The following is a 26,536-nucleotide window of genomic DNA, read 5'->3' as shown; positions in this document are numbered from 1 at the left end:
CCTTGGGAGATCGCCTCCGAGTTAGGAGGCCGAGTCAGAGCCAGGTAACCGAGAGAGGGGGAGAGAGAGAGAGAGAGAGAGAGAGAGGGATAGAGAGAGGGGGAGAGAGAGAGAGAGAGAGGGAGGGAAAAAAAGAGAAAAGGTAGCGAGAAAGAGCTCGAGGGCTTGTTATGGGGTTAGCGTGAGAGAAAGCGGTGTGTTTCCACCCTTCCTTACCAGTCCAACCAGTAACTCTGGATAGAAAAGCCTCCGCAGGTAGAGTCTCCGGCCGCACTCTCTGCCGTGTCCTTCTCCTGAAATAATCCTCTTTCCCCCACTTCGCCTACCATTATTGAATTTCCAGACCTTTTGTTTGCTTCTCTTATCACTTTGGAGAAAAGGTGAACCCCTCGTGTTACTGTGTGTGTGTTTTTTTCTTTTTCTGTTTTCTTTTTTTTTTTTTTTTTTTGGATCTTTGCTCTTAATTGTAGTTTTTACCCTTGTGGTCCCTGATGGCTTCGCACAGTGATACTCTGGTGGTGTTCTTTGGGGCAACAGCTGGTGCAAATGGGGGTAAACTGGGTTCGGATGAGAGGGAAATAATTCTGTTGGTGTGGCAAATTGTGGACCTACATGAGAAGAAGGTACGGACCTTTTCACTCGTTGTTAGGTTTCTCTCTCTCTCTCTCTCTCTCTGTCTCTTTGTGTGTGTGTCTCTCTCTCACTCTTTCTTTCTCTTTCAGGTACAAACGGTCGCTGTTGTAGTTAAAGCCGTACTGGCCTGACAGCTGGCATTTATCAACAACACACGCTTTACTGGCCTCTCAGCTTGGTAACATGTGAAGTGGTCGTAGGCTGCTTAGACGAGCTGCTTTTTGTATTCAAGAATAAGCCCCCCAAAAACAATGCTGCTTATTTTGAAGGTTATGAGGACAAAGCGTGTCTTTTGTGGTAACATGTCAGCACCACGAGGTCTGTAGGCTAAAGCCTGTGTGTGTGTGTGTGTGTGTGTGTGTGTGTGTGTGTGTGTGTGTGTGTGTGTGGCGCTAACTGCTTTGCAGCTGTACACCTTGTTCAGAAATGAGTGTTTCTATACCACCTTAATATGGCCGGGTGTGTTCAGAGGGATGGGTGATATTATTAACCATTAGTATCACGATATTTTTCAGCTTTGCCTCGGTATATTAGTTATGTGTTAATAAAGTAATTAAGGCCAGGCTTTTCAGTGGTTATACCCAGTGCTAAAACCAGTATGATATAGGCAAACATTAGCTTGTTTTATGCTTCAATCTGTGTGAGAATGTTGTTGTTTGGTAAACATTAACAATAAAAAAAAAAACTTATTTAAAAAAAAAAAAAAAATGTCGCTGTTAAGCCAAACCCTTATTTTTGCATACCCGTTATTGCTGTTTTTCATTTCTTGACAAAATGTGACATAATGATAATGAAATGTGGCATAATTGTTTTTATTAAATTTAAAAAAAAAATCTGTGAAGTTCCCATTTTTGGTACTCAAGCCTTTTGTGCAACAGTGATGCATATTTTTTTAACTGTAAAATTATTAATGTTTACCAGCCAAACACTTTTTCCATATTTTCACACAGATGATTGAAGCAAAATACAATTAAGAGACTAAAACCAAATGGCTTGGCAATGGGATTTGTGTGGGCATTTGTGCAGTCGTTATTTCACTGAGAGAATTCCTTGTTTCTGTCATTACAGCCCTAACACTAAAAAGCAAGATCATGGGATCCCGTTTTAGACAAAATATCACCCAGCACTACACATGATTTAGAAATGAGCGTTATCATAGCTAAACATGGCCGGGTGTTGTTCTGAGAGTTGGGTTCGAGCCTTTTGTGCCTACACGTTTTTTCCAGACAGGTTCAGCTGCTTCTTGTTGTGCCAGAAAACGAGCTGTTGAGTGCTGCATGCTGTGACCGAAAAAAAGCTGCTTTTCTTGACAGGTGGGAAAGATTCAGCAACGGCTGATTAAACCCGACACATTGGAGCTGACAGATCAGTGCAAAGAAGAGACTGGACTGAATGTGGAGGAGCTTTGCAAAGCAGAACCTCTGGACACAGTTCTGCAACAGGTGAGGAGTGTTCGGATGAGCCACATGCCCATAAACCTCCCTTATAACCAGTCTTGTATGAGCATGATCTTGAGACCCTCATAATCTGAGTGTGATAATGTTGTCCAGGGGTTTGCAGACTTTTTATTAGGGTTGGAAAGAAACATGGGGTGACCTTGCTGGAAGTCTGTTTGTTCCACCTAATGCATTTCCAGGATTTATCACTTTATCTGGGAATTGTACAGAATGCCTTTCTAATGGGGTTTGTCTTTCTTAATGTTTACATCAGTAGTGCTAGTGATAGGGAAAGAAATCCTCAAAAGTGATATGAAAATGAATGAAGGTCTTATCCAGGTTGCTTGTCTGGCTGAAAACCTCTTGATGTTTCAGTTGTCCTAGATTAAGACTGCTCTGTTTGATCTGTGTGTTGTCGACAGGTGTCTGTTTTTGTGGCGCCTTAAAAAGGCATGCTATGTAAGCGCAGGGTGGGTAGGTAGGTAGGTGGTCCCTCAGTCTCAAATGAGCTTTACTGACATGTACACCAACACCTTACCAATTAGACACAGTTTTGTCCAAATTGTTTGTGTGATGTCTGTGTGTAAGGTTTGTATGCTGGGGCAGGATAGGCAGGAGTAGGCAGAGAGGCTCTTGGTTACAGTGGAAAGTTGCAGGCCCGGTCTTGTCTTAGTCTGGTGTGATCTGCCGACACCTGGAAGACGGAATGTTTACCTGGGAACGCGCCTTGCTAGCTGCTGTAAATGTCACTGGCTTGGGGGGAGAAAGAAGGGGAGTTTGAGGAGGGGGTGGGTGGGATGGACAAAAAGGCCAAATAGGAGAGAAAGGGAGCAGTTTCCAGTGGGGTCATTGTCCTGAAAGGTATCCAGATCAAGCGCTCTAGCAACCAGGATGTGGATAGTTTCAGGTTCCTTGTGAAGTGCACAGGTATGTTTTGACAAAAGGCATATGTTGCCAAACGTGTTTCTCAACGCCCCTGTCGAGAATTTGTTTGCGCTCGCTCGACCCGTCCCCACCCCCTACTATTTCATAATTGAAACCCTGTCATTATCAGCCCCACAGAGAGAGAGAGAGGGAGAGAGATCCGAGCTTGAGATTAGACTTTCTGTCTAACCCAGCCTCTCTGGCTTTCAGGTTGGTGCAGGCTTTTGGATGCGGTAGATGTCATGAAGCGCAGGGAGGGTTTATGTCGAGGATTGAGTAAACGTGAGGTGCATGGACTTCTGTGTTTACTCAGTAGTGCCGTATTGAACAGGTTGCACTCTGCAGTTTAGGCAGTCGTTGGATGGCTTGCACCAATAACTGTGTTAATACAGGAGTTTAGGGCTAAAATGGGTCAATTAAATGATTACATTGCACCATTTAGATTTAAGCTCTGATTGACACATCTGTTCCTCTACTTGAGGCGCAGTCAAGCTAGACATTTGCTGTTAGGGAAGGTTTGCGAAATGGGTGTGACCTTGTCCTTATAGGAGAGTCTGTTCACTCTCTGGCCCTCCTTGCAACACTGACGAGCAGTTATTTTCAGTCACACATGATCAGGCTCCCATCTCTATGAGGGGGGAGTGCTCTAAATCGGATGCTCTAAATTGGAGGTCAAATTAATGTTTAAGAGAACGATTAAAATCTGATGAAAACCCAAGTATAGTTTGTAGTTTTCTGCTTAATATTGCACTAAAAACATGATTTGTGGGCTTGTTCTGGCTACTGTGCTTGCACTGATAGACACAAGGAGGGCTGGTTCCTCTGCTTGTGGCTCTTTTTGTTGAAAGGCAGGGCTTTATTCGTAAACAGACTCCCATTCATATTTCAACATTTGCTGTTCTCCTCATTTATAACGTCTCTGCTGTGGCTGGTGCTGGAACTCTGGCATGCACGTCAGCTTTATCGCCAACAACCAGTAACACTGTTCCTCTCCTCCTGTGTTGCTTTTCTGCGCAGCCAGTGCTGGTTGATGACGGCAGCACTAAGCTTTGTCATACAAGCAAAAAGATGCATAAAATTCAATCGGATCATTTGCATTCATGTCTCATGCCCATGAATAGGATACCTTTGCAATCTACAACCTTTATGTGAAAGGCCGTTTTCAGACTGCAGGTAAAAAAAAAATCTTTTTCAAATTAGATCTGGTGGGAAGACATTCACATTTCCAATATGATTTAGATCTGATTTGCAAAAAAATGGCATTTGGAAAAATTGTGTTTGGGCTGGTAGTCTGAACATGGTCATAAAGTGACTCAAATCTGATTAAAAAACAAGCAAAAAAAAAAAAACCCTGAGAAAAACCAAACACAGCTTTGAAAAAAGATTTGAGTCACGTGTGTGTGTGTGTGTGTGTGTGTGCGCGCGCGCGCGCACTTAGTCTGACTTACTGTAGATGCTTACTGCAGATTCAATTTCCCTCCAACATTTTTACAGTCAGTGTTGCTGCTTTGCCCTCTGAGGACACCATACTAGCTTATAGATTCGGTGCCACCTAACTGTCTAATAAATGAAGTGTCCCCTGATTTGCCTGTTGGACATTTCTGTCCGTCTTGTGACCTGTGTTGGTGCTGGCTCAGCCGGCATCTGATTTCAAATGCAGTTGATCGCCAGGGCCGCAGTAAAGATTAACCAGGAAAATCAATTTCTCCTTGCATACCTCACCAGGGGAAATACTTTCTCTGGACACTGGACTGCTGTAGCTCTGTCTGCATTCTAATTGACTTAGTTTAGTCTCTGATTTTACAAGCAGCCTTAACGTCTGAAAAAGGTCTAGCCATGTACTGAGTGGCTGCAGCGACTTTGCTCTGTTAGGTTTGGTGAACTATTGATCTGATAGGAGTAGTCAGTGGTACACTATGCCCCTCCCCAGCATAACTTTACAAATGTCATCTGGGTTTTAGTGGTAGGAAGTCTACTGTTTACTACTTGAAGAAGAATAATGGTGCTAAAACCTTTAACCCAAGTTTTCAGTTATTTTATTTTATATTTTTCTTTACACAACCACATTCTAGCCACTAATATATAAGGGCATTTTTTTATAGCACTTTGTGGTTTATTCAAAGAATAATTAACCACTTAATAGTACTGAATTAAGCATGCCCTTCAGTTGCCCTCAGATATCTTCATGCAAAACCACTTGAAAACATCAGCTACCATTTGGAGTGTGTGAATATTGATGTCCTTGATAACGCAGTATCGCAGTATTAAAAGCCCACTGTATGGCTAGAAAAGCCCCATTTGATGCATTATGGGAGATTTATTATAATTATAATAGTATAATTATATCTTTTTTCTTTTTTTTTTGTTTTGTTTTTTTGTATGTTTTTATTTATTTTCTTCGTGCAACCTAGCAGTAATGTTACAATTTTGGCATCCCTCTATATTTTTAGCTGCAAAAGTAACTAAAGCACATATTTAAAACTGCTTTGGGGTGGTTTTTAGGGTAACTTTTGTTTTGTGAAGGTTCACCTTTTAAGATTTTCTCCTTATCCTAACCTGCTTTCCTAACCATTTTGGAGCATTGTGCCAGAATTGTTGCAGTTTAATTGTATAATTAATTTTTACACCACTGACGTAAATACAAATCACATTTCGAGCGTCCCCTCGTGGACAGCTGTACACATGCATTTATTGACAAGAGATATAGAACCATGAAATAACCATGTTGACTGACAAGGTCATGAAGTATTACAGGGTTTTTGCATAAATATGACTCTGGTGAACAGAGTTACACAGTTCTCACAGGCGGTCTTGTGCAGTTCCATAGTGCAGTTAGCAGACTGTCCAGGCCCAGAGTATCAATGACAGAAATGCCGCTCTCCCTGTTAGTCAGTGTACCATCAACGTGATGGTAAAGCTGTTACTTGTTGCTACGTAATGTTGCTTTAAGTTTTCTTGATGTTCGCCTGTAGGTAAGGGGGAACACTTCAGCTTTAAACCGCTCCCAGCACTCAGGTCAGGTCAACTCTAGGTTTGGGTTCTGTATGGACAGGGTGGATTATGCCTGTGGGCACTTTGAGTCTGACTCACTGGGCTTGCACCTGCCTATGTGGGCTTTGGGTGACGCCATGAGCTTGCGTGCGTGTTGGTGCGTGAGCCAAAGAGAGACAGGTATTTCTGGAAGAGAGGGGGCGGGGAGAGAGTGAATGATTGGGCCTTGCTTAAGGCTGGTAGGAGCATGTCTGCTCCTGTGGAACTGGGCAGATGGGTGTCACTCTCTGTCTTAGGGAGAGGCTGGGAAAGCAGCAGCCTCATGAACATGTTTACATGCAGCCCTACCCACAATTATTAGCACTTTAGCAGCTTGTATGTGTTTAGCTTTTTAATAGAAGTGTAGTTTCTGTGTTTAGGAGCTTATGGTAAATACATGACCCAAGTGAAGGAGGCAAATTTGCAGCTGAAGGTGTTAGGAAACATTTGTACTAGATCAGAAGATTGATTCACAAAGTTTGTGAGGACAGTCTTCTCTAGGCAGATTTACACACAAACCATTTTTTTTCTTCTTTTTTACTGACCTATGCTCTGGAATAAGCTTTTCTCTGAGATGTGTGGAGGGTCTATATTGTCTAGACTGTGAATTTGCTGCCAGGAATACTGATTATCCAGTGACTGGAGCTTCCAGACAGGTGTCTTTATACTACAATCACTGGAGACACATTCACTGCTCTCAGGTGATCGCTGTGAGTTTGTGAGACTACTTGTGGCAATTGCCTGAACCTCTGTTGGATTAGGTCCGTTACTTTAATAATTACTTTAATAATTTAATATTTATGCAATTACTTATTTTGCATAATACTTCTATTTAATTAATATTACTTTGTAGAAATCTGTTTTTGTTTATCTGTTTATGTTGACCATGATTCCATTTCTAAAGGCTATAAGAGGGGAATGGCAAGAACTGGGCACTATCAGTATTTTTTATTATTATTATTTAAACTGATCATTTTATTTTTATTTTTCAGAGTATACTGTTGATTTGTTTTTTTAAAGAAAAGTTAAGAAAATCTCACACCAAAGAAGAAATCATTTTCTTGATTTTTCCTACAAGAAAATGAGACCTCATAGTTGTGGGTTAAATGCAGACGTAGGCTGGAGGTTAAAGCGGTTTCAGTGTATTTGATGAATGTGAATTGAATGTTATAGGATGTGATAAGATTTTAAATGTGCACCCTTCACATTGCCTTGTCTCATAGGAGGGACAGCATCAAGACATGCACACACAACCTTAGAGCTAATGGTGTGTGTGTGTGTGTGTGTGTGTGTGTGTGTGTGTGTGTGTGTGTGTGTGTGTGTGTGTGTGTGTGTGTGTGTGTGTGTGTGTGTGTGTGTGTGTGTGTGTGTGTGTGTGTACTAAAGAGCACATCTTCTCTCACTCGCCCACTTTCATTGATTGTATGACTCAGTTAATGTGACTTATCAGATTACTTATCAGACTAGACTGTTGAACGCTTGTCTGAAAGTTGTTTGTCACATTCCTAAAAACAAAAGGCCCCAAAAGTTATTTGGTGCGATGGCATAGTAGAAGCAGGTGTGCTACCCTTAAAATGAACTGGTTAAAGAACTGTTTTGTAGGGCTGTGTGTTTGTTTAATGTGTGGAATTTAATGATAATTTATTGGAGATCATTTGCATGCTGAGTTCTACGTAGTTGAGCAATGTTGCTTTTGTCCTTGTGTACCCCCAGCTACACTCTCAGGTTTGTTCTCACTTGCTGTCTCTCTCTTGCTCTCACTCACAGTGTTGTTTTGCCTCTGAGGAAAGAGCCAAAAGAGGCAGGGTGTGTCACTCATTTCTCCAAAACCCTTTGTGGGGTAGGAGCTAATCCGGTTGCTGATTTGTGCAAGGTGGGGCTGCAAAGCTGCGACCATGGCCGTAAGCAAACATGCAGACGCGGCGTCAGGCAGAACGGTTCTTTTCTGTCATTATGATGGAAGTTCTTCACTAGGAGACCTCTACTTAAGAGCTTAGTGACTGCAGGAAGAGGCCTGAAGGTCCTCAGTTGTGTATGTCTCAGTAGTTGCCTACTGCAGTGCTGTCAGACCCGTTAAGGTCAAGACTTAAGTGGCTAGATGTGCTCCTAGGCTAAGGTTAGACAGGTAATCAGACATTTCAATTCACATATCCCATAATAACCGGATCTTTGGTTTGGAGCCTGTATACATGCACTCGTTAGACCTTAAGCTCCGATTTGAACCAAGCTAATGTGCCCTCAGGCTTGTTGGTTGACTGAAGCCGTCAGTCTGATTAGGTATTAAAAATGGATGTAATCACATTAGATTAGTTATAAAATGCTGCCCTGTGGCAGATTAGCAGTCCAGCCCTGGAGAACCTGTCAGGCAGTCCTTTAGGGCTCCCCAATTACATCATTAAAATAAGTAATTGACGTTATACGTTCATCTTCTCAGAGAACTGGAAAGGACTATTTGGCAGTCAGTTTACAAGAAGTCGAAGAAGCATATTCTCAATGCTTTTTAATGTTTAATGTTTCTTCTTTAAAAACTGCTGGGGCTCCAAGTGACTCCGCAGTCTATGACTCTGCCACTATGCCCTGGGGGTCTTGAGTTCGAATCCTGAGCCATGCCATCTTGCCGTCATCAACTGGAGTCAGATATGGCAAAATCGGGTGTGCTGTGTCTGTGTGGGTAGAATGGTGCTCTGTCCGCTAATCACCCCTCATGTTAGCTGGTGCGGTGGAGCTGAGACAGGTTTTCCTACCCTTCTAGTGTCAGGAGCATTGCTGGTGCTTGGGGGAACTACAAATGGGCAGTATTGGCAGTAATTAGGGTGTAAGATTAGATACTAGTACCGGATCATTAGTAGATTACCAGATCGTAGTAGATTATTATTCAATAATCATGTTATCATCTTTACTTGCTTCCAACACCCCACATAATCTATAAACTGGCGATCCCCTAACTCAGGACACTGAAGACAGAGCTTCTGAATTCAGGCCATCTTTTAGAGTGTTTCACAGTGACCCGTCAGTGCCTCTGGGCAGTTATCCTCCAAGCTTAGTCACACTGATATTTTTAGCCAATCCTACCCATTTTAATGTTGACCACAACCTGGTTCACACCTGACTCATTCTCAGTGCTGTTATTCTTTCATCCTAATGAGACGCTGTACAGGAGCTGAAAAATAACCTCATCTGCTCTGCCATAATTTGAGTTGTCCTGTTTTTGTCATGATCTGTGGAAATGTGTGTTTAGCAGGAGTGCTTTCATGCAGGCTGTTGAATATGGTCTAAGCAGAGCACCGACCTAGTAAGGCTTACAGCTATCCCAATCCCACGCAACCCAAGAGTGGGTTGAAATGTACACTATATGGCCAGATGTTTGTAGACATCACTTTTAATGAATGCATTCTACTACTTTAGGTTGCACCCCTTGCTGACACAGGTGTGCAGATGCCCAGAATAGGTCTCTCCGTCAAGATAAACATGGACCTGTTGGCACCATGCCTAATGTAAAGGGTGGGCTAGAGGCTTAAAAGCCCTCCCGCATTGAGCTGTGCAGCAGTGGAACTGTGTTCTCTGGAATGATTGTGCTCCATCCAAAACCTTTGGGAGATTTACATTTACATTTACATTTGTGGCATTTAGCTGACGCTCTTATCCAGAGCGACTTACAAGGTTACCTGTATTACAGAGGTGGGTCAGTGTAGTGTTAGGAGTCTAGCCCAAGGACTCTTATTGGTGTAGCGCAGCATAGTCACCCAGACCAGGAATTGAACCCCAGTCTCCCACATGGTGTGGTAGCTCAGTGGCATGTGGTGGTGTTATCTGTTGCGCCACAACAACCACCATGGGGGAGATGGGGAAAAGGTGGGGTGGTGACGATTCAACATCCTGACCTCACTGAGGGTCTCGTTGCTGAATGCAATGATAAAGAAGGAAACCTTCAGACTTGAGTTGTAGGGTTATTGGGTGTATAACTGTCCAGTTCTTCTGCATGTAAGAAAGTGTGCGTGTGGGTGCGTGCATGTGACTTAACGCTTTGGTTCATATATGGAACTGCTTACCACTGATGTGTGAACGCCACTAACTTGACCTCTTCGCCTGAATACAGATGGAACAAGTACCTTCAATTATTTTCTTTATTTCAGTGTACCTTTTGTATTAATTGATTAATATTAAAATAGATATATTAAACTGTAGGGTTATATTTTTTTATATATTGGCATATTGGTCCTGTACACAACAATGCAGGTCATAAAAGAGCTGTCATTGACCGACTTTCCCAACCTCCACACCTCAAAATCACTTGTCAATAAGTAACTAAAGTTCATGTTGACTGAAGCAATTTAAAGCTATGGTCGGTACGATCTTTTGTTTTTAGTATTAGCTGCCTGTTTAAAAGCTTATTTGTGAGAACTGCTGATGAGTTTTATTGCTGTGGATCATTTCCATGCCTCTGCTTCATTTGGTTAGGTGTGTGTGTGTGTGTGTGTGTGTGTGTGTGTGTGTGTGTGTGTGTGTGTGTGTGTGTGTGTGTGTGTGTGTGTGTGTGTGTGTGTGTGTGTGACATGCTTCAGCATGTATGCTCTCACAAGCACCCACACAGATCTTTGGCACTCTGCTTGTTGGATATGGCCACTGGCCATGCAGAAATTGCTTCAATTATATACGCTGTTGCCGCTGTTTGCTAGGATGAAGGAACGGGCTGTTGGATTGGTTTGGAGGTGTTTGTATAAATCTCTTAGTCCTGGTGTGTGTGTGTGTGTGTCTATATATATATATACGTGCTTTCGTTTAAAGCAGGTGTTATTGACCGTTGTAGAAATGTGCAGGTTTAGTAAACAGTTCCATTAAGAACTATTGTTTCCTACCAAACACAGGCGTGCAGGATAAGAAGGCACACAAGAGGCCTGTCCAAGATGGAGGTGTGGATATGGAAAGCTGGTTTGGGCTGTTTTTTGTTATGACTTTCTTGGCCGCACATACACACGGCACAACCTGTCAGAACCTTTATTTTACTTCATCACTACAGTGAGTACTTTGGTGCAAAAGCTAATTCCGCCCCTCGGCCTGTCTGTCCTATATCAGTACTTCTTATTCGTATATTCTTTCTTAGTGATGATTCACCAGTAGTTCAGTAGTCTAGTGCACTGAAGAACACACTGCAAACCTTAAAAGACTGGATTCAGTTAGAGTGCCAGGACTGGGCGTGGCTAAAATAAAGCTGTGTAGTAGGAGAGCAACAATTCAGCCAGTCATGCTGTGTTGAATTGTATTGTTCATTCCTACACTACTAATTCAATAAGTGCTGCTATTGAACAGTACCGGAACACCAAACTTGGACAGTTGTGGCCAAAAGGTTGATGACCCAAGACCACAACTGTCCAAGTCCGGTGTTCCATTCTACTAAATCTGAGGTGCCCATGAGCAAGGCGTCCAACCCCCAGTTGCTCCTCTGGTGCTGAGGTGGCCTAATCTCTAGTGAGTTTGTGTGTGTTTGCTGCCACGGTTGGTTGAGTTCTGTTGTACTGCTGTGTGATTGCATGGAAGTGTGCTTCATCTTAATCTTTACCTTATTTACTAAAGGAAATGTGTATGTTCCAGCAGAAACACAATAGTGGCATGGAAGGATAACGGAAGTTAACATGCCTACCGCCTACAGCGGTCACTACTGGTTAAAAAGACTTGCGTGTAAATACAGTCCAGCTAATGACGTCTAATTTACTGAAATCAACTTTAATGTTTTTGTCGCTGTTGTCGTCTAATCAAGTCTCCTATCTATTTGTGGCAGCCCTAAACACAACCCCGCTATACAACATAGTACCACAAGCATGCTCTGCTCATAACTATGTTCCATTAACTATATTAATGACATTTAGAACTGCCTTTCCCACACAAAGATTAAGGGGAATCCTAGACCACTAAGAATTTCCAATGATGGTTTACCACTGACACTGCAGTCAAAGACCAGAGTTAGTTTTGTGAGAAATATACAAGATTACACAGGGTAACAGAAACTGTAATAATGGAGGTGTTTTGCTTTCACGCAACCACTCATGGGTGTGTAACTGTCCAGTTCTGCTGTTGTGTGTTACTTAACACTTTTGCGTCATATACAGAAGCGTTTACCACTGACGTGTGAACGCCATTAACTTGACCTCTTTGCATGGAGTTAAGTACAGTTGGAGCAAGCACCTTCAGTGTAAATGTTAATACCCTTAATACTTTCAGTCATTTATTTAAATAAGCTGTTTTCTGTAGTCTTTTGCCTACGTTCTTAAAACCAAAGGAGCCAGAAAGGGTTCTTCTCAGTGACACCATGCAGCTTTTAGTTCCTGAAAATGAACCTAATTTAAGTGCGAGTGTGAAACTTTCACTGGCACACTTACTGGTTGTTAGAGCACTGGGTTATTGATCACAGGGGTGTGGGTTCACATTCACTAAGCTGCCACTGTTGGGCCTGTGATCAAGACCTTTACCCTTTGTTCTCCAAGGGGGTCTGTCATAGCATAGCATAGCTAAGGCTATTTCATTGTACTGTACAAGTGTATAAATATAAACAGACTAAAGGTACCTAATAGAATATAAAGGTCACTATACAACTTGGTGTCTCCTACAATGTGGTGTTACTATACAACTCAATCTTTTATTTTTAACAGGTAAGCAAATTGAGAACGCGTTCACCTTGGTTGGGCATCCATATAATGGATCCAGCATTATTAGCATATAGCATTATTAGCCCTTTTTAATGGAAAAAGGGTAGAATAAAAAAAATCAACCAATATGTATAGTTTACATTTTTTTATTTTGTCAGTATAATTTAGCACTATAATCCAAGACTAAGCTTAAAGTAAAGTGGAAAATGTGCTTTTTTTGCTCATGGGCTCACCTTACAGTAGGGAAGTGTAATTTGTGGCTTGTGCGACCACTAAAGGACATTTTTCCTGGACTATCTGAGAGATGCAGAACAGTTACTGAAAGTAAAAGAAACATGTGCCCGCTTCACCAAAGTTACATAGTGCAGTAGCAGCGCGCTGAGCCCAGAGTAGCAACGACAGCAACGCTGTTCTGTCCATTACAAGTCAGTGAAGCATTGCAGTGATTATGAAGCTGTTATGTTAAGGCAGCAGTGTTACATAGTGTTGCTTTAATTAATTTAGCATTCAGACTTTGAATCTAATTTGTCTCTTTTCTTGTCTTCTTCCCCGGCTCCTCCTTGATGTGCAGTTCCAGCAGGCCGTGTCAGTGGAGGTTAAGGCTCTGGGCAGAAGCTCCTACACGCTGTGTGTTGACGGACACCTACTCATCCGCCAGGCCCTTCACCCCGAGGCCTCCAAAAAGGTAAATAAATGTCCAGGATGTTATTCATCTGATAATGATGTGGAACGCAAGCTGAATATCAGACAAAAATGCACATGCTAAACCCTTGTCCTGGATTCACACACTGCTTTCCTAGTCTTTAAACCTCAATAGGGACACTGCAAAGTTAGCACATTTGAGCTTGTTGTTCTGCTCTTTGGTGCATGTTTTTCTCTGTGTCATTTTATTCAGCGTGAATATTGAGATTTCTTGATGAGGCTGACTGTTTTTCGTTGTGTTTGTGTTTTAGAATCTGGTCCTTCCAGAATGTTTCTACCAGTTTGTGGATTTGAAGAGCGAGTTTCACAGATGCTGTCCCAACGCCGGTCCAGTGAAAGACCTCACCCTGCCGTCCATGCTCGAATGTATCCTTACTTTGAGTGTTCAAGTTATAAGTTATTTAAAATTTAGCTTTTTACAAAATGAAGCTTTTCTTAAAAAAGAAAATGACACTTAATTTATAAAAAAAAAAAAAAAAAAAAAAAAATTTATATATATATATATATATATATATATATATATATAAAATATCTAAAATATAGTGCTTGTAATCAATGTGATCCATGCAAATCCAACTCGACAGCCTTCTCTTTTTTCTCAGATTTATTTATTTTTTTTAATTCTTAAGACTTCATAAGTTGGATTTGTTTTGTTGGAGCAGAAAGTGCATAAAGCAGAGAAATAGGCACAGGAGTTAAAAACCACTGACCTAAAGGACATGGAAGTGGAATAGAGATTCTAATCTACACTCACAAACAGAGGTGTTAAAAACCACACATAGCAAGTTATCTTTTAACACTTCTGAGGGTCGAGTTAAGAGTGACACATTTTGTTAGTTTCAGTGTGAACACTATCATATCATATTTATGCACACAGCAGTTCAGATTTGTAACAGCAATGTGTTTTATTTAGATGTGCTATCAGCCTAATTACTCACTCGCCCTGGGTAAATAAGTTTACATTCCTGAACTCTGATTAACATACTCGTTTTCCATACTCCATACAGATTCTTATTGTGTTTGCCATATTCTTGTGATGGTGTGATGGCAAAGTGCTGTTAATGCTTTAGTTTTGAGAATGCTTAGTGCCCTATATTGTGCTGTTTGTTGTGTATACTGTTTTTCCTTACATCCATGTCCACAGATGTGTGTCTCCCTGCAGAAAGCGAGCAGATGGCTGGAATAAGGGAGGTGAAGAGCATGACGATGATCATTCAACACATTCTGGCTGAGCCATACAGTCAGTAAAAAGCATTCCTTCATCTTTTTATATGACTGCATAGTTATCGTACTCCTGTAGAGTTTCAGAGAACTACAGATGTCATATTTAAGTCCAGTGTTATTATACATCTTTGCTGTATTTAAACTGTAAACTGGGTTCTTGGACTTAATGGCAATCCCAGTGTTGTTACCATTTTAAATCTTTAAATTTTTGAATGTAGATTAAGACCTAATATTGGTCTGGGCAGCTGGCTTGTGGTATCACTGAAGAAACATTGCAGCTGTTATGCACCTGTGTTCATATTATAAAAGAGAATATGCTGTTGGTGATATTACAAGTTTTGGATCCAGTGTTTTGATCATAAATAGATTTGGGCTTTTAGGTTTAGTGTAATCTCCTCTTAAACCTGATTACATCCTGTTGATTATGTAACCCTGTGTTTCCACTTAGAGTTTTGAGTTTAAAAATGGAAGATCGCCTTTTGCTACAGTCATGTTTAATGCCCTAGGGTACGACTGCTGTGATAAACACCTACAGCACAGGAAGAAAAAACGCTACCCAGCTAGGGTAGGGCTAGGGCCGTTCCATGCAAAAAAATTAAAAACATACCCACAGTAGAAGCCACACTGCCAGTAGACCAGAGGATTAAAAAGCCTCCTACAGTTTGTCCCAGTTAGCATGTCTTACTGTTTGTCACTGTGCAAGTTAGTATTGTGCAACATTGTTGTTGTTTAATTTTCAATGAATGTCATTTATTTTTTATTTGTAAACAAGACAATACAACTAGATTGATATATTATTAATGTGCAGTAGCGCAATCGAGTTAAAGAAGCCAGCGTGAAGAGAAAAAAGGGAGTGGACTTTCCAAAAAGTCTGGACAGTTCCAAAAGTTGGTGCCTCCTCAGGTTGTCCATGGTGATTTTTAGTTGTATTTTGAAATCATTATCTAGTTGTAGAAGCCATCCTCTTCAGTTTATGCCTGCCCCCCCCCCCCCCCCCCCCCCCATTAGATTTTGGCCAATTTCTCAATCTCCCCATGTGTTGTCCTGATATGTCAGTTTCCTACATACTTTCTCAATTTGTCAGTTTCACAGATTTCACATGCACTTTCTCAATCTGTGTAAATTTGCAGGTTCTTTTGCTTTCGCTTCATGCTTTCAAACTTAACTAACCCACCTCTGAATGGAAACTTTAAAATGTTTGAAGCATTAAAAAGGAGCACCAATGTTCTTACACAGCCCCTGTTTTTTTCCAGATCATAAATTCTCCTCATTTGAGACGGTGAAGTACAAGTTTGAGTCTGGAGCTTGGTGAGTGTCTCCTAAAGCGTCTTAACTGTCACGTTTCTGAGTCACGGTGAAAGACCAATTTTAGAGCTGCTCTCTGTCTGCTTGCCTCTCTTCTGCAGCAGTAAGACAGAAGCTGTGGACAGTGAGACAGTCATCAGAGCCAGAGGGCTGCCATGGCAATCGTCCGACCAGGACATCGCTCGCTTCTTTAAGGGCCTCAACATTGCTAAGTAAGAGGAGAGCTCCGAGTTCTCTCACAAAGCATTCGTTCAGTGTTCAGTTCATCCAGGTCATTTTCTTCAGTCACATTTAGGATTGTGTTACACTTTGTCACCGTTATGCCAAACACACTGCATTGATTGTGATGTTCGTTAGGACTGTTTTTGACTCTTCTGTGTGTGTCCTGTCAGCAAAAGGGCTACCTGCTAATAAAATGGTCCTGATGATGTAGAATTCTTTGTGAAGTTTGTGTTTTTGCGTGTGTTAGAGGTGGTGTGGCGCTGTGTCTGAACGCTCAGGGCCGCAGGAATGGAGAAGCTTTGGTGCGTTTTGTGAACCCTGAACACAGAGACATGGCACTGGAACGGCACAAACACCACATGGGAAGCAGATACATTGAGGTGAGCTGCTCCCCTCCAGTTGTTCACTTACTCTTCACATATCACAGTATATGTCCAAAAGTATGCACACATGCTTTCTGATTAGTGAATTCAGCTATTGTGGACCCTTTGCTAACAAAGGCAGTAAGTTGAATGTGCACATGCAGCTTGTACAGTCTCCATAGGGAAACCTTGCTTTTAGAATGGGGTGTTCTGGAGTAGCCAAACATGAGAAGGTCCCCAGCCGTGCACTATTCTCCTAGCATTGGGTTGCGGAGCACTGGATCGGGAGCTGGATGAGTTCTGATTGTTCTGATCATCCGACATCAGTATCTAACCTCACAAATGCCTTTTAAAAGGGATTTATATCTTAATCCCTTTTAAACCGGATTAGTTTGGGGAAGTACTCTAATGTAAGTAAGCCGAAAATGTCTGTGATTTTAAGACAACACAAGTCTGACAGTAATAATACCACGAATTGACCCTACTTAATGTAATGAAGACCTCTGGTAATAGACAGGCTGGACACTGTTATTTTTATTGATTATTATTTAATTATATATGGTAATTTGGGGACATGCAGACGTCCCATCTCTCCCAGACATTTCGGGATACTCCCGCATATTGATTGTGGCTCTCTGACACAAATTGTATACAATATCCCGGAAAATGTGATATTACACATTGATATTACTGGATATTACACAGATACACCATATGTCCAAATGTTTGTGGACACCCCTTCAAATGAATGCATTCAGACACTTCTCTATTTCAGTCCATATAGAGAAGTACTGTCAATAGAATAGGACTCTCCAGAGCAGATAAACATGAACCTATTGGCACCATGCCTAACGCCAGGCATGGGCAAGAGGGGTATAAAGCCCCCAGCATTGAGCTGTGGCGCAGTGGTGCTCCATCCAGTATTTTTGTGGTGAGTTATGGATGAGAGAGGGTGATGATCGTCCAACAACCTGACCTTACTATAGTGTCTTGTCACTGAAAGCCATCAAGTCATCACAGCAATGCTCTAGAAGGTTCTCCAACAAAAGCAGGATAAACACTTTATTTAAATACCCCTGATTTTGGACTAAACAATGAATGAGCAGGTGTCCCAATACTTTTGTCCATATATTGTACATTGATTTGATGATGTGAGGTGGCAAGCTATTAAAAATCTCACACTGCTTGTGGTGTTTTTATCCTTTATTTATTTTTTGTAAACATTTCTATTGCTTTCAGGTGTATAAAGCAACTGGAGAGGAGTTCCTGAAGATTGCTGGAGGTGAGTTGCCTTTATATGGTCTGTGGTATCAATGCACTAGACAGAACTGTAGCGAGAACTCTTCTCTGTGTGATGTGGTGCATGTGTGCTTGCTCTCTGTCCGGGGCTGAATCAAAGGCTCTTTTGTGTGCCGTGTCCCTGTGCTGACTCATGTTGAGCAGGTTTAGGGGGAAACTCTATTCTCCCCCTCCCCCATCACCCGTGCCTGCACCCGAGAGACAGCAGCTTCCCCTGAGACGCAGCAGAGACAGCGGCTGCTGAAAAGGCCGACGCTGCCCTCTCTCACTCTGGGTGTAAAGAGACCGTGGCAGGCCGCAATATTGCTGTGTCTATTGAGAGAGGGGTGAAAGTAGATCCACAGCAGAAGCCCCGACACGCTTACTCCTTTCTCTACTGAACTTTGAACACACTCCTAGTGGGTCAATACGCTTTCTGTCACACATGCACATTGATTTATCTGCACCCTGAATGTGTGCTTACCACTCGTAGGTGCACATGTAATGTACTGCTCTTAGCATTTGAATCCGTTTTGTTGATTGTTTCTCACTGGCTGCTCTTCTGACACCTGGAGTGTATTTCATTGAACTTGCAGTGTGAACCTCCCAGTGGTGACCAACTCTTTTCACCCCCCCCCCCCCCCCCCCTTGTCTTTAGGCACATCCAATGAAGTGGCACAGTTCTTGTCTAAGGAGAACCAGGTGATCATCCGCATGCGAGGCCTGCCTTTCACCGCCACGCAGCAGGACGTGCTGGGCTTCCTGGGCCCTGAGAGCCCTGTGACGGATGGCACTGAGGGCCTACTCTTCGTCAAGTTCCCAGACGGGAGACCCACGGGTGACGCCTTCGTGCTGTTTGCCTGCGAGCAGTACGCCCAGAATGCCCTGAAGAAGCACAAACAGATTCTGGGGAAGAGATACATTGAACTTTTCCGCAGTACCGCAGCCGAGGTCCAGCAGGTCAGTACGGCCACAAGCTGTTTATCCGGTCCAGGTTTTTTCAGCCCCTTTCATGGATACCACTCCTGGTGTGTGTTTGTTTTGTGTTTCAGGTGTTGAACCGTTACATGTCCACTCCACTGATCTCTACGCTCCCTCCTCCTCCCATGGTTCCAGTGCCGGTGCTTGCCACCCCTCCCTTCATCACCACAGGCAGCACTAGAGACTGTGTGCGTCTACGGGGGCTCCCCTACACCGCTGCTATTGAGGACATTCTGGAGTTCATGGGAGAACACACCATAGATATCAAACCACATGGGGTTCACATGGTGCTCAACCAACAGGTAGGAAGAGGAGAAGACTGATAGCTCTGACTACCATGTGATGTTGTACTTTGTATGATTTTGTAAACACTTTATTTGATCGTACTGTAGAATAGTCTGTATGGCACTTTTCCATGGCATGGTACCCAAACTACTCGACTCTACTCCCTTTTGTTACTTGCCTGATTTGTTTACCACTAACGCTCAACTAAAAAGCTTTGGGAGATTAGCTTTGGCATTTTACAAACGGCTGGTTTGTGCTGGATGTCTGCATTGCGTCATGTAGAGTAACAATTCCCACTGACCAGTCTGCACTCTGCAAAGCTTGCATGCCACTTTTTTGTCTCTACTTGAAGTCCCTACTAAAAAAACAGATGAAAAAGCAGAGTAGAGTCGAGTAAAGTGGTGTAGGTACAATGCAGTGGAAAAGCGCTATTAGTGCACATTTGACCTCTCAGTCTTACACCTACTTCAATGACCTGTCTGTGTTCTCAGGGTCGTCCCTCTGGCGATGCCTTCATCCAGATGAAGTCAGCCGACCGGGCATTCATGGTGGCCCAGAAGTGCCATAAGAAGATGATGAAGGACCGTTATGTGGAGGTGTTCCAGTGCTCTACTGAAGAGATGAGCTTTGTGCTGATGGGGGGAACTTTGAACCGCAGTGGCCTTTCCCCCCCACCCTGCAAACTGCCCTGTACGCATCAATGTCACTTTCATACTTTACCCATGACCTGTGACCTAGTTGCAGGTCAGGTGTCGGACAAAAGAACTACCTTTTATTTTTTGGTATTTCTTGTATTTTAACCAATACTTGAGTCTGAGTGGCATCAGAAGGTTCAGGGAAACATGGCAGTTTTTGCCTGTTGTACTAAACTGTATGATCCAGATGCATAGTTATAGCATAGTTAAGATAAGAAAGTATTAAAGTATTTCAAAGGTTTTAAACAGAAACTACTTGCATACAGTCACAATGTTTTGAGCAGCATATGTGAATAGCGTTTTGTTTCCCAGTAGGGTGGATGTGAGCTTTGTCAGAGCAGTGGGTGCAGCCTGTTCAGCAGGCCTGATAGTGTAGATTGTACTCAAGTAGATTGTGTTCTTCGCTCCTATCAGCCCAGACTTCTGCGATTAGATTTCAGCTTATCTTGGACGCAGCAATGTGAGCACCTCTGTCCCTACAGGTGAGGTGCAAGGTTTTGGCATTTATTAAGACAGGGCTTAAATCGGGATTAAAAGCGTCCTGTTAGCAAGGAGATTTGATCTGTCTGTCTGACCTTGGCTTGGGAACAGGCCCTTATCTACACATGCTACCAGCAGAGGAGGGTCTGCTGGCTGTTTTGGGGCCAGTGGAGCTAAGGTAGAGGTAATGTACAGCAAATGACATTCACCAACACACACTTTAAGGTTTAGTGTACATACCCAGTACGTGGAGGGCTACCTGCATGTCATGGTTACCTGTTTGCATGTAAATATCTGTGTGTGTTTAAGGTTTTTATCTTTTTTTTAATATTGACCTTCTGAAGGACAGACTGTGCCAGGAATTCGGCTGTTATTTGCCTGCTTACTTTGAACTGAAGTTTAAATCTAAATTGCTAACCAGTCGTCTCTGGGTTTCATACTTAATTAAGGAATTAAGGTTAGTCCTGGACTAATTTGCAATGCCAATAGTGATTTGACCATAGAATTTTGATCAGTTTCCACGACTTAAAATAGGCCCTAAATGACCTTGTCCACTTTACAGTGCACTTAACTAACATGAATGTGGCTGTTGTTTAGCTCTTTTCTGGGTTTGATCTTATTTGTTGAATTTTTCTGTTTTTTTTTTTTTTTTTTTTCTTGTCTTTCAGGCCTTTCACCACCGACCTACGCTGCGTTTCCTTCCCCAGCTGCCATGCTCTCCTCTGAGGCAGCTGCTCTCTATCAGCCCCCTCTTCTGGCCACTCCCAGAACTCCACAGCCCCCCACTCACAGCCCTGCGCCCACTCTGACCTACTACTCTCCACAACCACAACTCTATATGAACATGAACATGAACTACACAGCCTATTACCCCAGGTACCAGCCCATTCCCAACACAACTGCTCCATCTTTTAAGCATCTAAAATACTGAACCCTAAGTGTTTCCTGGGATTTTTTGGAAGTTGTAGTTAATGTTTGTATGCTGAGCATTTGATTATTGTTCTGTCTCACTCTTTCAGCCCTCCAGTCTCCCCCTCCACGGTGGGCTACTTCGCAGCTCCTCCGGGCTCCATGGCAGCTGCAGTGGCTCAGCAAGCCCCACCCGTTCTGCCTCAGCCTGGGGCTCTGGTGCGCATGCAGGGGCTGCCATACAGCGCCGGTGTCAAAGACATACTCAGCTTCTTTCAGGGCTACCAGGTAAAAGATCGAGTCAGATCTTAATATCATGTCGCATTGAGTCAAATGAGCTTCAGAAATCAGGGGGTTTGTTGTTCTGATTCATCTGACAAATATGTCTAGGAAAGTTTAAACACTGTTCACCAATTTTTATTTTATTTATTTATTTATGCTTGTGGGTTCAATCGTGTTCATATTATTACATTGTTCTGTGCATTTATGCCCCTTTTCCTGTCCTTATTGGCTGACATCTGAGTAGGCGGAGTCATCAATGAATGGTATGAACTTCAGCAGCTAGGATTCAACTAGGGTGCAGAAAGGGGAATGAAGGGATAAAGAAATGAGTTGGTGGGGGAATGGATAGATGGGAGAGAGTGAGAAATGAATGCATGGCGCTTTATGTTGGGAATGGGTCTACGTGTGCTTCTAATTCCCGGTTGAGTAGCAGAGTGTTTTAGATGGAGTGACTCCATTCTGCAGGCCTCAGGTAAAGGGGGGGGGGGGCAGCTTACTCCATTGCTTGTGTCGAACTGTGAGTAGCACTGTGGAGTGTGTGTGTGAAAAGCTGGATTCAGCTTTGACTTTTGGCTGAACCAGTAAAATGGAACTCTAGCCACCCTCCAAAGTGTGCTCTTAGTTGCTCAGACTGAGCGCACACCTCACATACATTTCTTGGGAAGAGTGTTTCCTTTTTTTCTTTTTTTTAAACCCTCCCTGTTCTCCCCCTCCCTCACTCTTTTTTTTTTTTTTTTTTTTTTTGTGTGTGAACCAGCAGAATGTGCAACATATTTTGAGGGGTTGGTGTGTGCATTTGTGTTTGCGCATGTGTTTCTAGGTTTATTTGGATTTGTTTAGATCTTGCTGTGCTGCTGTGGAAGGGGTTGAAAAATGTCTGAATTGAGATGGTGAACTCTCCTTCAGGACCTGAAAATGAATTGTCCAGCATCATTAACAGATTATTTAACAGCTTGTGAAACTGTAGCAACCATAAACCAAATGGCCCCATATCAGTTTTCACCCTCTGGTCCATGTAGTCTAGATATGAAGGCTTCAGTTAGTAAAGCATGTGGAATAACTACAGGAAGAACCTTTTCCATGAACCTATTGGCATCATGCGTAATGCCATCATGCCCCCCCCCCACCCAGCACTGGACTGTGGAACTGTGTTCTATGGAATAATGATGCTCCATCCAGTTATTTTGGAATGAGTTGGAGTTGAGGGTGAGGTGGGCTGGTGATCATCCAACATCCTGACCTCTATAACGCTCTTGCCGATGAATGCAATCAAATCCTCACAGCAATGCTCTAGAATCTAGTCGAACGCTGTCCCTGTACAGTAGGAAAAGTTACTTCAACAAAATCAGGATAAACTCTCTTTAATACCCTTCAATTCTGAAGAAACAATAAATGAGCAGGTGCTCCAATACTTTTGTCCATATAGTGTTTCTCCAAAAGGCATAAAGCTGAAGATGAATCATTCCTTTCAACATTTTAGGCAAGACTGGTGTGTTATATTTGTACAATTTAAACATGTAAAAAATAGTACAATGGGGTACAATGCAAAAGTTTGAGCTCTTGGACAGCATTTACCAAAGTTTTAGACTTTTTAATGTAATTAAGAAAGGGTACCTTCAGAGGTCAAGAAGGTCAGGAAGACAAGACAGCTTTTCAAGAGAACTCCTGGAAGGATTGTTAGAAAGGCAAATCAGAACTCCTGTTGGACTGCACAAGACCTTCAGGAAGATTTAGCGGAGCGGCGGTGTGCACTGTTTTTCTGATGACCGTAGACAACCTTTCCTGTGTCCCCACCCAAAAAATGGACTGATTGTTAAAATTGCTAAGAGATTACAAGCTGTTATACTAGCCAAAGGAGGTGTTACTGAGCCCTGAGCTCGCAGGATGTGTAAATGTTTGCATTGCTTTTGGAACTGGAAAAGATAAAAATATAAAAAAAAGTAAATTCACTTAAAATATTAAAGAGAATGTCCTCTTCTTATTTTGTGCCTTTTGGAAGTTGAAAATGCCCAAATAAAATAAAACCACTCATGTTAAAAAGTGGACCTAGGAGGGTAAAAATGCTAAAAGGACTGAAAAATGTGCAATATGGGCCCTTTGGTTCTGGTCAGCAGCTACATGTGTTCATCCCTTTTGAATCTTGGTGCTGTTTTCTTAATCTCCTTCTCTTTTTTACCTAAGCAACTTTTTCCAATGCTCAAAGTCTCTGGGAAACTGAAGTGTCATTCAGCAGTCCAGTGTGATTTACTGACTGCAAATGCCATTCGGACATTAAGCCAGTGAAGCATTCCAGTGTTTAAAGTGTTGTATGTAAGCAGAATGTGAAAGATGTGGCACTGACTGTAGGCTGTTGTGCTGTAGTACGCTCCTGAGGATTACAGCAGTGTGATGGGAGTGAACGATCAGGCCCGCGCTCTAATCCAGCCCAAAGAGTGGCTCTGCCTGTAGGGGGCACTCCTCCAGGTAAGGCCCCACAGAGCTCTGCTGTCGCCGGCCCTGCATGGACTAAAGCGTAGCCCTTCCTTTTCTCATCCTTCCCTGTTTCCTGATTTACAGTGTTCCTGGCGGTTCCCTCTTCTGCTCATTTTTCTTCCTTTTCCTTACTATCCCTCTTTTGATGATCATTTAACCATGTTTGAATAACCGCAAGAATCATAATTCTCCTCACTCTGAGATTTCACCAACATCTCTGTTGGTTTGGGATGCTTTTTAAGCTGATCATCCTTATCAGGCCGCATCAACTATCCTCTCGCTGCGAGAGGTGCATGTTTCCTTCCTGTTCTGGGATTCCTAATAATGCTTCTTCTCACTAACAAGCTGGTTTTATTCTCTGCAGGGGAGCTCATTAGCCATGTGGACGTCTGATTTAGAATGGGTCTGCTCAACTAAAACCTAATCCTGATTGAAGTGTTACTTGATCTTGTGTTTTGATCTCTTCATCTCATCTTTTGCATGTTCATGATTACAGTTTAAGAAATCTCAGAACCAACAATGCAGTGATTAGGACTATACACAGTCAGGGGGAGGTCTCAGGAAAAGAAAACTGCTCTGTGATTGGCACTAATCATATTCCAGGGGAGGTCTCAGAACAAACAATGCAATGATTAGCACTAATTGCATTCAGGAGGAGGATGAGAACAAATTGGTGATTGTCAGGGGGGTTTCAGAACAACACAGTGAAACTGATGTTCCTCCAAAAAAAGGGGTGGATATCTGTGAAGGTGGGTAGAGTAGCTTCAGCAAGGTCAAGTAAGGATTTTGCCACTTCTCTGAAAAAAATGACTCGAGTGAAAGGACCCATACCTTTCCAAAAACTTGAGTTGACATAGGCCTGCAACAACTTGTAGAACTGCAGTGGCGGAGCAGAGTCCATCTGCATGGGAGCTGAAGTGTGTTTGGCTCTGTTCTTCTCTTTTTGATCCACTCTTGGTCTAAATTAAAAGGATAAATCTCACAAGGGAGAAGTGAGACCGGTCTCCAAGCAGTGCAGATGCTGTCGCCAACACAGTAGAACCAAATAAAACCCAAAAAAGGAACTATTAATTGTTAATGACTAAAATATAAGAACTGGGTTCCTTTTATCATGCATATGCTTGTGTAGAAGTGAAAGTATTAGCAGCTGGAAAATACAGATTTTTACTTTATCTGTATCTGTATTATAAATTGTCTGATTTTAAACATGAACTAGTTACTACCCTGCTCTGGATTTGTGTGCCTTCCACTAACCACGTTCATCTTTTGCTCAGTACAATTCATCTCCTGTACATGCATGTGTGTGTGTTTTGTTCCAGCTCCAGGCGGACTCTGTCCTCGTCTTGTACAATCTGAGTGGCCAGCGGAGCGGGGAAGCCCTGGTGACTTTCCCCAGCGAGGAGGCGGCGAGGCGGGCCGTGGCCGAGCGCTCCAACCTCCCCCTCTCCGGTCACCCTGTCCGCCTGATGTGTTGTGAATGACCAAAACTGACTGCTGGAATGAGGAACGAGCAAGCACCGCACTTCACCTGACTAACCTCCAAGCCCTGACCCGCCCCCCCCCCCCCCACTCGCCTCCAAACCACCTCCTACATAGCTGGCACACGGGCAGTCTTTACTCCGTTTATGTATGTGCTGCTACTGCTGGAGGGGAACTAGCTTGAAATACATTGTTTGTATGTCTTCGTTAAAGTGCCTCTTGTGTGTATGTAGATCAGTGTGTTGGAGACACAGGGACAAAGGGCATGCTTAGCTGTGTGCCTTTTTTCAGATGTTTGTACATCTAAACCGTTATTGAGGCCTTATTCTGAAAAAAAAGGAAAAAAAAAGCCGAACCTCAAGCTCTTTTCTGTGGGTGAAATGCCACCATAAAGTATCCACTCTTTTTAACGTGTACACTACTCCCTGTAAGCCTATGGAAGGCAGTGCAATATACAAGGGCTAAGCCATACGGCCTGCTGGATACCAGAAGAACTGAAACACTACTGAACGCCATATAGCCGAGTGAAAGCCACTACTGAATGTACAGAGAGGTTGTACAAAGCCAAACTATGCTGTAAAACCTAGCGACTATGTAGAAGACTTGCTGCCAGTAGGATTTAGAAGATTTTTTTTTTTGTTTGTTTGTTTTGGTAGACGGTGCCTCAGCCGCACTGTAGACCACACCTTGCCTGAATGCTTAGATTTGAATACTTAAAAGTGGACCAAGCGTGTCTTTCTTAGTTGAATCAAATCCTGGAGAGAACTCTTTTATTTAATGTCAGAAACTAGTGCTGTGTAGTCTGATCTGCATGCTTTCCTTCTAGGCCTTTACTGACGGAGGCAATGGATTTTGTTTCCTGCTGTATCTACTGTAAGGAGCTCTGTAAGGTGCTCGGCCCTCACGGTGCCATAGGTCTCCTTTTTGGGCGGCAGTGTAGATAATCAATCCCCCCCCCCCCCCCCCTTTTTTTTTTAAGCTGTGAGCAAACCGCTACGATTAGGGCCGCTGTCTTTTGTTGCCTTTACTTCATTACCCAGAGTGCAATACCAGCTGAACAAAGATTGGCAGGCCTCTCTGGCAACTGAGTGGGCATTTTTCTGTTTTGTTTTAAACAAGTTTGAAACTTGTATGAATCTAGAGATGACATTTGTGACTCTTATATTGCAAACAATAAAATATTACTCTCAAAAGTC

The 26,536-nt window shown here is 42.7% G+C and overlaps 1 protein-coding gene across 2 annotated transcripts; it reads left to right on the top strand.

The window, feature by feature from the left end:
- The first annotated feature begins 107 nt into the window (after positions 1 to 107).
- Positions 108 to 26,536, top strand: esrp2 (epithelial splicing regulatory protein 2). Of its 2 annotated transcripts, XM_072671016.1 has the most exons (17): positions 108 to 255; positions 471 to 623; positions 1,947 to 2,075; positions 13,236 to 13,349; positions 13,618 to 13,732; positions 14,511 to 14,606; positions 15,844 to 15,898; positions 15,997 to 16,107; positions 16,365 to 16,497; positions 17,719 to 17,761; positions 18,416 to 18,717; positions 18,810 to 19,040; positions 19,515 to 19,713; positions 20,867 to 21,074; positions 21,218 to 21,395; positions 23,751 to 23,852; positions 25,181 to 25,266. In XM_072671016.1, the coding sequence occupies exons 2-16, from the start codon at positions 492 to 494 to the stop codon at positions 23,835 to 23,837; spliced, it is 2,133 nt and encodes a 710-aa protein (XP_072527117.1). In that variant the 5' UTR covers positions 108 to 255; positions 471 to 491; the 3' UTR covers positions 23,838 to 23,852; positions 25,181 to 25,266. The 2 variants fall into 2 exon arrangements, with proteins under 2 accessions (XP_072527117.1, XP_072527118.1); XM_072671017.1 differs by lacking the exon at positions 23,751 to 23,852 and having other exon boundaries at positions 25,181 to 26,536.

Source organism: Salminus brasiliensis, chromosome 25, assembly GCF_030463535.1.
Source record: "Salminus brasiliensis chromosome 25, fSalBra1.hap2, whole genome shotgun sequence".
NCBI classification, from domain to species: domain Eukaryota; kingdom Metazoa; phylum Chordata; class Actinopteri; order Characiformes; family Bryconidae; genus Salminus; species Salminus brasiliensis.
The sequence above is the reverse complement of the archived record's forward strand: the minus strand, read 5'-3'. Positions and strand labels throughout refer to the sequence as shown.